The sequence below is a fragment of the Somniosus microcephalus genome, chromosome 4, assembly GCF_052327205.1.
Source record: "Somniosus microcephalus isolate GS21.2 chromosome 4, FLI_Smic_1.0, whole genome shotgun sequence".
NCBI lineage: Eukaryota > Metazoa > Chordata > Chondrichthyes > Squaliformes > Somniosidae > Somniosus > Somniosus microcephalus.
Window position 1 is genome coordinate 94,401,965 of NC_140990.1, and position 12,636 is coordinate 94,414,600.

At 50.3% G+C, this 12,636-nt stretch overlaps 1 protein-coding gene across 1 annotated transcript in view; it reads right to left on the reverse strand.

Moving 5' to 3' along the window:
* Positions 1–12,636, reverse strand: part of LOC147119525 (uncharacterized) — a 110,337-nt gene that overhangs the window by 46,931 nt on the left and 50,770 nt on the right. The window contains exons 5-6 of the mRNA XM_085984115.1: positions 5,943–7,047; positions 4,656–4,822 (exon numbers count right to left, since the gene is read on the reverse strand). Of these exons, the coding sequence (XP_085840241.1) occupies positions 4,656–4,822; positions 5,943–7,047 (1,272 nt within the window). The remainder of the gene's footprint in view (positions 1–4,655; positions 4,823–5,942; positions 7,048–12,636) is intronic.

A 12,636-nucleotide genomic window follows, 5' to 3' on the forward strand; every position in this document is an offset into this window, starting at 1 on the left:
AAAAGTTATTTAAAAAAAAAATCTTTTAGCAGCAGAGTTAGAGACACAGCAGGTAAGTCTTACAGAGTAATCCAGAGTAGTCCAGTGCAGAAGCGCAGTGGTGTAATCCAGTTTAGTTCAAAGCAGAAACGTAGTCTAGATGTCCAGAGAAGTCCAGGAGATCGGAAACCAATTTGAGAAAAGAAATTCTGATGGAAGGTCATCGACCTGAAATGTTAACTCTGTTTCTCTCTCCACAGATGCTGCCTGACCTGCTGAGTATTTCCAGCATTTATTTCAGATTTCCAGTATCCGCAGTACTTTGCTTTTGTTTTGAGAACAGAGTTCAGCAGCTTAAACTTGAAGCAACTGAATAGCCTGGATGAGTGCAGCTCCAACAACACTCAAGAAGCTCGACACCATCCAGGACAAAGTAGCCCGCTTGATTGGCACCCCATCCACCACCTTAAACATTCACTCCCTCCACCACCGGCGTACCGTGGCTGCAGTGAGTACCATCTACCAGATGCACTGCAGCAACTCGCCAAGGCTTCTTCGACAGCACCTCCCAAACCCGCGACCTCTTCCACCTAGAAAGACAAGGGCAGCAGGCGCATGGGAACACCGCCACCTCCAAGTTCCCCTCCAAGTCACACACCATCCTGACTTAGAAGTATATCGCCGTTCCTTCATCATTGCTGGGTCAAAATCTTGGAACTCTCTCCCTAACAGCACTGTGGGAGTACCTTCACCACACGGACTGCAGCGGTTCAAGAAGGCAGCTCACCACCACTTTCTCAAGGGCAATTAGGGATGGGCAATAAATGCTGGCCTTGCCAGCGATGTCCACATCCCATAAGCAAATAATTTTTTTTTTTTTTTAAATAGAGCAGAGACATAGCAGCTGAGTCAAACAGTGTAGTCAGTAGAAGAGCGTAGTCCTGTTGGCAGAGGAGTCCAGGAGAGGGAAGTCAAGTTTCAGCAGAGTTCCAGCAGTTGAAAGAGTTCAGTGAGAACAAAGACACGCCGGGTCTGGGGATGGGCAGTGGACTCTGCAGGGGTATAGAATCATAGAATGGTTACAGCACGGAAGGCGGCAATTCGGCCCGTTGAGCCCGTGCCGGCTCTCTGCAAGAGCACTTCAGCTAGTTGCACTCCCCCACCCTTTCCCTGTAGCCCTGCAATTTATTTTCCTTCAGGTACTTATCCAACTCCCTTTTGAAAGCTGTGATTCCAGTCTGCCTCCACCACCCTTTCAGGCATTGCATTCCAGATCCTAACCACTCGCTGCGTAAAAAGGTTTTTCCTCATGTCGCCTTTGGTTCTTCTGCCAATCACCTTAAATCTGTGTCCTCTGGTTCTTGACCCTTCCGCCAGTGGGAACAATTTCTCTCAATCTACTCTGTTCAGATCGCTCATTATTTTGAACACCTCTATCAAATTTCCTCTCAATCTTTTCTGCTCCGAGGATAACAACTCCTGCTTCTCCAGTCTATCCACATAACTGAAATCCCTCATCCCTGGAATTATTCTCATAAATCTTTTCTGCACCCTCTCTAAGGCCTTCACATCCTTCCTAAAGTGCGGTGCCCATGTAACCCCTTCACGGTTCTCTAGATATATGTGAGATGTGGTCTCTGTTGTAGACAGTATTCTATAGTCCAGTAAGGAGATCACTACTACAATGGCTTAATTCTAATTATCTTACTTTATAGTTTTAACGTCAGACAGTATAAGAAGATTACGGGTCAATGACCTAAATTAGACATTTGCATACATTAGAATGAATCTAGACATAATAAACATACATTCTCCATTTATATGGATTCAAAGGAGAATCTGTCCCTGTGTCCAAATTCGAGTGCACTCTTTCGTTGGCGCGCTTAAGTTGGAGCTCATGGTATGTATAATGTCTGCAAGGCTTACGACTCCGAACCCCTTCGTTGAATTCTCTTCACGATCACTGAATCCCACTTTGAGTTCTGGATGCAGAGCTACTAATACGAAGGGCGGCGGCCGAGTTTGGAAGCCCGGGACGGGATGCGGCAGCCATTTGCCTCCTGAGCCCTCTTTTATTCCAGTCGCTCGCGTTTCCCGCTCGAAAAACCCGACTCCACCCCTTCCTCCTGGGGTTTCTGCCTGGAGACTGCGCAGCCTCACTGTCTGCAACAGTTGATACTGGTGCAGAATTATGGAAAGTCTGCTCTTAGTCACATTGTGTCCTTAAAAGTTCTTGCCGTACCTTCACATGGGCAACTTTAACCCAGGAATTTATAACAATGATAATACAGTGTCTAAGTTAAAGATTGATAACCATACTTAGCGTACATAACATTTCCAGTGGGTATTACACCCAGAATTGGGCTCAATACTCCAATTGAGGCCGAACCAGTGTTTTATACAGGTTCATCATAACTTCCTTGCTTTTGGACTCTATGCCTCTATTTATGAAGCCCACGATCCCGTAAGCTTTTTTAACCGCTTTCTCAACCTGCCTGCCACCTTCAACGATTTGTGCACATGTACCCCCAGGTCTCTCTGTTCCTGCACCCCCTTTAGGATTGTACCATTTAGCTTATATTTTCTCTCTTCATTCTTTCTACCAAAATGTATCACTTTGCACTTTTCTGCGTTAAATTTCATCTGTCACGTGTCCACCCATTCCACCAGCCTGTCTATGTCCTCTTGAAGTCTGTCACTATCCTCCTCACTGTTCACTATACTTCCAAGTTTTGTATCATTTGCAGATTTTGAAATTGTGCCCTGTACGCCTACATCCAAGTCATTAATATATATCAAGAAAAGCAGTGATCCTAGAACTGACCCCTGGGGAACACCACTGTGTGCCTTCCTCCAGTCCGAAAAACAACCGTTCACCACTACTCTCTGGTTCCTGTCACTTAGCTAATTTCGTATCCATGCTGCCACTGTCCCTTTTATTCTATGGGCTTCAGCTTTGCTGGCAAGCCTATTATGTGTCACTTTATCAAACGCCTTTTGGAAATCCATGTACACCACGTCAACCGCATTGCCCTCATCAACCCTCTGTTACCTCATCAAAAAACTTGATCAAGTTAGTTAAACATAATTTGCCTTTAACAAATCCGTTCTAGCGTTCCTTAATTATTCCACACTTGTCCAAATGACTGTTAATTTTGTCCCTGATTATTGATTCTAAAAGCTTCCCCACTACAGAGGTTAAACTGACTGGCCTGTAGTTGCTGGGTTTATCTTTACATCCTGTTTTGAACAATGGTGTAACATTTGCAATTCTCCAGTCCTCTGGCACCACCCCCGTATCTAAGGATATTGGAAGATTATGACCAGTACCTCCGTAATTTCTTCCTCCACTTCCCTCAGTGTCCTAGGATGCATCCCTTCTGCTCCTGGTGACTTATCTACTTTAAGTACAGCCAGTCTTTCCAGTGCCTCCTCCTTATCAATTTTTATCCCATCCAGTATCTCCTCTACCTCCTCCTTCACTATGTCTATGGTAGCTTTAAACTTGTCGTTTGAACTTGTAGTTTGGGCTGAAATGCCTTCACTGTCAGAGCCAGTGTACCTTAAGCAATGGAAGAAAGGAGACTGGGGGAAGAAAGGGCAAAGGTCAGCAATGGATTAGAAGAATGAGAGGGGATCTCATTGAAACTTATAAAATTCTGACAGGACTGGACAGACTAGATGCAGGAAGGATGTTCCCGATGGTCGGGGGAGTCCAGAACCAGGGGTCACAGTCTAAGGATAAGGGGTAAGCCATTTAGGACAGAAATTAGGAGGAATTTCTTCACCCAGAGAATGGTGAACCTGCGGAATTCTCTACCACAGAAGGCAGTAGAGGCCAATTCATTAAATATATTCAAGAAGGAGTTGGTTATATTTCTTAAGGCTAAAGGGATCAAGGGGTATGGGGAGAAAGCAGGGACAGGGTACTGAATTTGGATGATCAGCCATGATCGCATTGAATGGCGGAGCAGGCTCGAGGGGGCGAATGGCCACTCCTGCTCCTATCTTCTATGTTTCTATGACGAACGCTACAGTTGAAAAGAAGAGCAGCTCAATAAGGAGCTGCCAGCCCAGGGGCCATCTTGGATGCAAGACGAGTTGGAAGGTGTGTGTGTGTGTGTGTGTGTGTGTGTGTGTGTGTGTGTGTGTGTGTGTGTGTGTGTGTGTGTGTGTGTGTGTCCCACCCCAGCCCACCCTGCCTCCCCAGATGTGGGAGCAGGATTGAAGTCATGGACTTGGGGCTATCGAGAGAGTTAAGAGCTGGTACGGGAAACCAAACTTGCTGGAGGGAGCTTCAGAGATGGCGAGGGTGTGAGGGGGGAGCTCCGTTTGGAATAAGAGGAGACGGTGAGACCCAGAGTGTCCCCAGATAGAGACGTGAGACATCCATTTGGGATAAGAGGAGATGGTGAGGACCAAATCCCTAGAGAGAGATTTGGGAGATCCATCTGGGATAAGAGGATGCAGTGAGATCCAGAGTGTCCCGAGAGAGAGAAGTGGGAGATCCATTTGGGATAAGAGAATGTCGGTGAGATCCAGAGGGTGAGAGTTAGTGGGCATCAGTTGGACTTGGTGGGTTGAAGAGAATTGGCGACTGTGACTACGAGGTGCCCTGTAGCTGACTAGAGACGGCGACTGAATTTGCGGCGGCCCCATTCGGTCGAGCGTCCTACCTGAAATAATCTTTGCCTGTAGCCACCTCTTCAGGCAGTCGTGGTGCACGAACTGTAGACTTCCAACACATTTGCAGGGTTCAAGGAGTGGGTTCAGTGGGGTGCCGCCCGGTATCAGGCAGATCCTGCACAGGTCCCCCTCCTCCTCCGAGTCCTCATGAAGCAGACTGAGTACAAAGCACACCGGATCAGAGCATGAGTAAAGAGTAGGCAGTGGGGATCTCTCCAGTGAGAACTCCTTTTAAAGAGCGAGTCTCTTCATCAGGGACCCCTTTTAAAGAGGGAGCCTCTCCAATGAGAACTCCTTTTAAAGTGGGAGCCTCTCCAATGAGAACTCCTTTTAAAGAGGGAGTCTCTCCATCAGGGACCCCTTTTAAAGAGGGAATCTCTCCATCAGGGACCCCTTTTAAAGAGGGAGTCTCTCCATCAGGGACCCCTTTTAAAGAGGGAGTCTCTCCATCAGGGACCCCTTTTAAAGAGGGAGTCTCTCTGTCAGGGACCCCTTTTAAAGAGGGAGTCTCTCCATCAGGGACCCCTTTTAAAGAGGGAGACTCTCCATCAGGGACCCCTTTTAAAGAGGGAGTCTCTCCATCAGGGACCCCTTTTAAAGAGGGAGACTCTCCATCAGGGACCCCTTTTAAAGAGGGAGTCTCTCCATCAGGGACCCCTTTTAAAGAGGGAGTCTCTCCATCAGGGACCCCTTTTAAAGAGGGAGTCTCTCCATCAGGGACCCCTTTTAAAGAGGGAGTCTCTCCATCAGGGACCCCTTTTAAAGAGGGAGTCTCTCTGTCAGGGACCCCTTTTAAAGAGGGAGTCTCTCCATCAGGGACCCCTTTTAAAGAGGGAGACTCTCCATCAGGGACCCCTTTTAAAGAGGGAGTCTCTCCATCAGGGACCCCTTTTAAAGAGGGAGTCTCTCCATCAGGGACCCCTTTTAAAGAGGGAGACTCTCCATCAGGGACCCTTTTAAAGAGGGAGTCTCTACATCAGGACCCCTTTTAAAGAGGGAGTCTCTACATCAGGACCCCTTTTAAAGAGGGAGTCTCTCTGTCAGGGACCCCTTTTAAAGAGAAAGTCTCTCCATCAGGGACCCTTTTAAAGAGGGAGTCTCTCCATCAGGGACCCCTTTTAAAGAGGGAGTCTCTCCATCAGGGACCCTTTTAAAGAGGGAGTCTCTACATCAGGACCCTCTTAGAGAAGGGGTGGCTTTCTCACAGCCCTCACATGCTCTGCCCCGCCTCCCCCCACATAAGACCGATGGATCCCGCACCTCCGCCAGTTCCTCACCTCTCCTGCAGCTTCCTGAGCGTCTCTGGGTCTGGACGGGGCTTCTCGCTCTCCCGGGCCTCTTTCCCAGCGTCGCTGGTGGACGCCAGACTCCGCTCCCTCGCCTCCTGGCCCCTCAGGTCCGATACGGCCAGGATGGTCATGGACAGGGGGCCTCGCAGCTGGCCGCCGCTGCCCCAGGAGGAGCTGGCCGCCGAGATGGGCTGGAGGCGGGCCAGGCTGGCGCCGGCGGGGTTGGGGACGGCAGCCCCGGCGTTGGTGAGCAGCAGGCTGACCAGCCGGCCGGCTTCCAGCTGGGGCAACTGCTGCTGCTGGACCTCGCTGTTGGGCCCTGGAGCCGGGTGGTGGGCCCGGGAGCCGGGCGCAGGGCCCTCCAGGGGATAGCCTTGGTCGTCTGAGCCGCGGAAGGTCTGTGTGCCCTGGCTGGAGGTCACGGGGTCGGGTGAGGGCCGGGGTCCGGCTCGTCTGTCGTCCTTGGCACCGCATGGTGCTTTCCCTTGGTGGTGGTGGTGGTCATCTCCGGTGGCAGCGCCGCTGCTCCTTTTCTCTTGGGCGGCCCATGGGCGGTCCCGGAGCCCAAAGGGCAGGCGATCGCCCGGCAGGATGGGAGGGCAGCCCGAGTCGGCGGGGGCCACCCCTGGCTCTGAGCCCGTCGGGGGGTCGTCGTCGACGCTGTTGTCATCTCTCCGGGTAGCCGGCCAGTCCGCCGCCGCCGCGTTGGACAGCCTCTCGCGCCTCAGCCTCCGCAGGATGTGGCTGGTGTGCTGCCTGCACAGCTTGGAGGGCTCGGCCGGCTCCCGCGGTCCCCCGGACTCAGCCTCCTGGCCCGTCCCTTCACGCTGGCCGGCAACGGGCCAGCTGGGGGACAGCCCCGGGGCCGGGACCTGGCTGTTGCTGCCGCCGCCGCAGCTCCTCCTCGCTGAGCCCTCCTCCTCGGCGCTGTCCCCACAACACAGGCTCCCGGACTGAGCCCTCCTGACCGGCAGCCCCGGTGCGGAACCAGCCGAATTCTGCCTGGGCGCCTTGAGCACCTGGTTCGTGGGGGGGGCCTTCTTGCCCTTCAGCTGCAGTCTCTGCGCCTGGAAAGAGGGTCCGTGGTCCGGGCCTGAAACACACAAAAAAAAAGAGCCAAACATGTCTTTTAATTACATAGAATTACATCGGGTCTACAGCACAGAAACTAGCCATTTGACCCAACCAGTCCATGCCAGCGTTTATGCTCCACTCAAACCTCCTTCCATCCATCCTCATCTCAGTATCAGCATAACTCTCTATTCCCTTCTCCCTCATGTGTTTATCTAGCCTCCCCTTAAATGCATCTATACAATTCACCTTAATTAGTACAAAAGAAACGTAAGAAATAGGAGCAGGAGTCGGCCATACGTCCCCTCGAGCCTGCTCCGCCATTCAATAAGATCATGGCTGATCATCGACCCCAACTCCACTTTCCTGCCCAATCTCCGTATCCCTTGATTCCCCTAGAGTCCAAAATTCTATCTGTCTCAGCACTGAATATACTCAAAGACTCAGCATGCTTACCTTCAGCGACTGGTGCACAAGGACACCCTGGTCGCGTTGCACTTCCTCTTTTCCCAATATATTGCTGTTCAGATAATCACTATCAACATCCTGGGGGTTACCATTGATCAGAAACTGAACTGGACCAGCCATATAAATACTGTGGCTACAAGAGCAGGCCAGAGGCTGGGAATTCTGCGGCGAGTGTCTCACCTCCCGACTCCCCAAAGCCTTTCCACCATCTACAATGCACAAGTCAGGAGTGTGATGGAATACTCTCCACTTGCCTGGATGAGTGCAGCTCCAACAACACTCAAGAAGCTCGACACCCTTCAGGATAAAGCAGTCCGCTTGATTGGCACTCCATCCACCACCTTCAACATTCACTCCCTCCACCACCGGCGCACTGTGGCTGCAGTGTGTACCATCTACAAGATGCACTGCAGCAACTCGCCAAAGCTCCTTCAACAGCACCTTCCAAACCTGCAACCTCTACCACTTAGAAGGACAAGGGCAGCAGACGCATGGGAACATCACCACCTACAAGTTCGCCTCCAAGCCACACACCATCCTGACTTGGACCTGTATCGCCGTTCCTTCACTGTCGCTGGGCCAAAACCCTGGAACTCCCTTCCTAACAGCATTGTGGGTGTACCTACACCATATGGACTGCAGCGGTTCAAGAAGGCGGCTCACCACCATCTTCTCAAGGGCAATTAGGGATGGGCACTAAATGCAGGCCTAGCCAGCGACGCCCACATCCGGGAATAAAAAAAATAAAAATAATCTGCCTTCCTGTTTTTGCCACCAAAGTGGATAACCTCGCATTTATCCACATTATACTGCATCTGCCCAATCACCCAACCTGTCCAAACTATACTGGAGTTTCGCTGCATCCTCCTCACAGCACACACGCCCACCCAGCTTTGTGTCATCTGCAAACTTGGGGATATTACATCTAGTTCCCTCGTCTAGATCATTAATATATATTGTGAATAACTGGGGTCCGAGCACCGATCCCTGCGGTAGTCACTAGTCACTGCCTGCCACTCGGAAAAAGACCCGTTTATTCCAACTCTTTGCTTCCTGTCTTGTGAACGGCAATAGATTGGGAGAAGGGGAAGTGCAACGAGACCTGGGTGTCCTTGTGCACCAGTCGCTGAAGGTAAGCATGCAGGTGCAGCAGGCGGTTAAGAAGGCAAATGGTATGTTGGCCTTCGTAGCGAGAGGATTCGAGTACAGGAGCAAGGATGTCTTGCTGCAGTTGTACAGGGCCTTGGTGAGACCACACCTGGAGTATTGTGTGCAGTTTTGGTCACCTTATCTGAGGAAGGATGTTCTTGCCATGGAGGGAGTGCAGCGAAGATTCACCAGACTGATACCTGGGATGGCAGGAACATCGTATGAGGAGAGATTGAAACTTATAAAATTCTAACAGGACTGGACAGACTAGATGCAGGAAGGATGTTCCCGATGGCCGGGGAGTCCAGAACCAGGGGTCACAGTCTAAGGATAAGGGGTAAGCCATTTAGGACAGAGATGAGGCGGAATTTCTTCACCCAAAGAGTGGTGAACCTGTGGAATTCTCTACCACAGAAGGCAGTTGAGGCCAATTCATTAAATATATTCAAGAAGGAGTTAGATATATTTCTTAAGGCTAAAGGGATCAAGGGATATGGGGAGAAGGCAGGGACAGGGTACTGAGTTTGGATGATCAGTCATGATCTCATTGAATGGCGGAGCAGGCTCGAGAGGCCGAATGGCCTACTCCTGCTCCTATCTTCTATGTTTCCATGTTTCTATGTTTCTATCCTTTCTCGCTACTGTCCTTATGTCATCCTTTATTATCAGGGCTACTCCCCCCCTCCTTTTCCATTCTGCCTGTCTTTTCAAAATGTCAGAGGCACTGGAGAAGGTGCAAAAAAGATATACAAGGATGATACCAGAACTGAGAGGTTATACCTATCAGGAAAGGATGAACAGGTTGGGTCTCTTTTCTCTTGAAAAGAGAAGGCCGAGGGGTAGCCTAATAGAGGTCTTTAAAATTATGAAATGTTTTGATAGAGTAGACACAGAGAGAGTTTTTCCACTTGAGGGGAACAGCAAAACTAGGAGTTATAAATATAAGATAGTCACTCATAAACCCAATAAGGAATTCAGGAGAAACTTCTTTACTCAGAGAGTGGTGAGAATGTGGAACTCGCTGTCACATGGAGTAGCATAGATGCATTCAAGGGGATGCCGAATAAGTAAGAAAAGACTTGCATTTCTTCAGCGTCTTTTGCCACCTCAGGACGTCCCAAAGTGTTTTACAGCCAATGAAATACTATTTTGAAGCGTAGTCACTGTTGTACAGTAGGAAATGCGGCAGCCAAATTGCGCACAGCAAGCTCCCACAGTAATGTGATAATAAACCAGATAATCTGTTTTTGTTATGTTGGTTCAGGGATAAATATTGGCCAGGACACAAGGGGGTACATCCCCTGCTCTTCTTCGAAATAGTGGCCGTGGGATATTGGCCCAGGTTCTAGTCCCACTCCAGAGACTCCGGTGCCAGTACTGAGGGAGAGCAGCACTGTTAGAGGTGCCGTCTTTCAGATGAGATGTCAAACTGAGGGCGCCGTCTGCCCTCTTGGGTGGACGTAAATGATCCCATGGTCGCTCTGGGAAGAAGAGCATGAGGACATCTCCCTGTGTCCTGGGGCCAACTTTTATCCTTCAACCAACATCACTAGAACAGATGATCTAGTCATAATCTCATTGCTGTTTGTGGAACATTGATGCGCACAAATTAGTTGCCACGTTTTCTACAGGGCAGGTACAGCACGGGTTAGATACAGAGTAAAGCTCCCTCTAAACTGTCCCATCAAACACTCCCAGGGTAGGTACAGCACGGGTTAGATACAGAGTAAAGCTCCCTCTACACTGTCCCATCAAACACTCCCAGGACAGGTACAGCACGGGTTAGAGACAGAGTAAAGCTCCCTCTACACTGTCCCATCAAACACTCCCAGGGCAGGTACAGCACGGGTTAGATACAGAGTAAAGCTCCCTCTACACTGTCCCATCAAACACTCCCAGGGCAGGTACAGCATGGGTTAGATACAGAGTAAAGCTCCCTCTACACTGTCCCATCAAACACTCCCAGGGTTGTTACAGCATAGGTTAGATACAGAGTAAAGCTCCCTCTATCTGTCCCATCACACACTCCCAGGCAGACACTGCACATATTAGATACAGAGTAAAGCTCCCTCTACACTGTCCCATCAAACACTCCCAGGGCAGGTACAGCATGGGTTAGATACAGAGTAAAGCTCCCTCTACACTGTCCCATCAAACACTCCCAGGGCAGGTACAGCATGGGTTAGATACAGAGTAAAGCTCCCTCTACACTGTCCCATCAAACACTCCCAGGGCAGGTACAGCACGGGTTAGATACAGAGTAAAGCTCCCTCTACACTGTCCCATCAAACACTCCCAGGGCAGGTACAGCACGGGTTAGATACAGAGTAAAGCTCCCTCTACACTGTCCCATCAAACACTCCCAGGGCAGGTACAGCATGGGTTAGATACAGAGTAAAGCTCCCTCTACACTGTCCCATCAAACACTGCCAGGGCTGGTACAGCATATGTTAGATACAGAGTAAAGCTCCATCTACATTGTCCCACCAAACACTCCCAGGGCTGGTACAGCATGGGTTAGATACAGAGTAAAGCTCCCTCTATCTGTCCCAGCACACACTCCCAGGCAGACACTGCACGTATTAGATACAGAGTAAAGCTCCCTCTACACTGTCCCATCAAACACTCCCAGGACAGGTGCAGCACGGGTTAGATACAGAGTAAAGCTCCCTCTACACTGTCCTATCAAACACTCCCAGGGCAGGTACAGCACGGGTTAGATACAGAGTAAAGCTCCCTCTACACTGTCCCATCAAACACTCCCAGGGCAGGGACAGCACGGGTTAGATACAGAGTAAAGCTGCCTCTACACTGTCCCATCAAACACTCCCAGGACAGGTACAGCACGGGTTAGATACAGAGTAAAGCTCCCTCTACACTGTCCCATCAAACACTCCCAGGACAGGTACAGCATGGGTTAGATACAGAGTAAAGCTCCCTCTACACTGTCCCATCAAACACTGCCAGGGCTGGTACAGCATGGGTTAGATACAGAGTAAAGCTCCCTCTACACTGTCCCATCAAACACTCCCAGGGCAGGTACAGCACGGGGTAGATACAGAGTAAAGCTCCCTCTACACTGTCCCATCAAACACTCCCAGGGCAGGTACAGCACGGGTTAGATACAGAGTAAAGCTCCCTCTACACTGTCCCATCAAACACTCCCAGGGCAGGTACAGCACGGGTTAGATACAGAGTAAAGCTCCCTCTACACTGTCCCATCAAACACTCCCAGGGCAGGTACAGCACGGGTTAGATACAGAGTGTGGTAAACCACTGTTATTGTTTTCATTGTTGTTCACTACTGTTATCATTATTGCACATTGTTACCTCTTGCTCCTCACTGTGTACCAATGCATGCCTCAGCTGGCTCCGCCTACATGACCTGGTATAAAGGTGGCTGCCCGGCAACCCACTTCCTTCTTGGAACCAGTCGTCCACGAGAGGCATGCTCTGTTCTTTAGTTAATAAAAACCTTTTCATTACTTTCTTAATTCATCACCTTTTATGGAGTAATTGATAAGCGTATCAATTTTATTAACTAAAAGTAAAATGTCCGGAACTGAGCAGCAACAACAGCAGGTGTTGCTGCGAGCCCTCAGACCAGCATGCCTGGACCTCGACCCCCAAGCGGCGGGTTCATCTACCAATTTCGAACACTGGCTGAGCTGCTTTGAATCCTTCCTAGAAGCCTCCGCCGTGACATCGGAGGAGAACAAATTAAAAGTCCTGACCGCCCAGGTGAGCCCTCAAGTATATACACTCATCCGGGACGCTACTACGTACACGGCGGCTCTCGACCTGCTAAAAGGGCAATACACGCGCCCAGTGAATACGATTTACGCCAGACACCTCCTGGGATCCCGCAGGCAGCAACTGGGGGAATCGGTAGAGGCATTTTTACGGGCGTTACAGACGCTCTGCAGGGACTGCGACTGTAAGGCGGTAACGGCTGCGGCGCACGCGGAGGGACTTACCTGTGATGCCTTCGTTA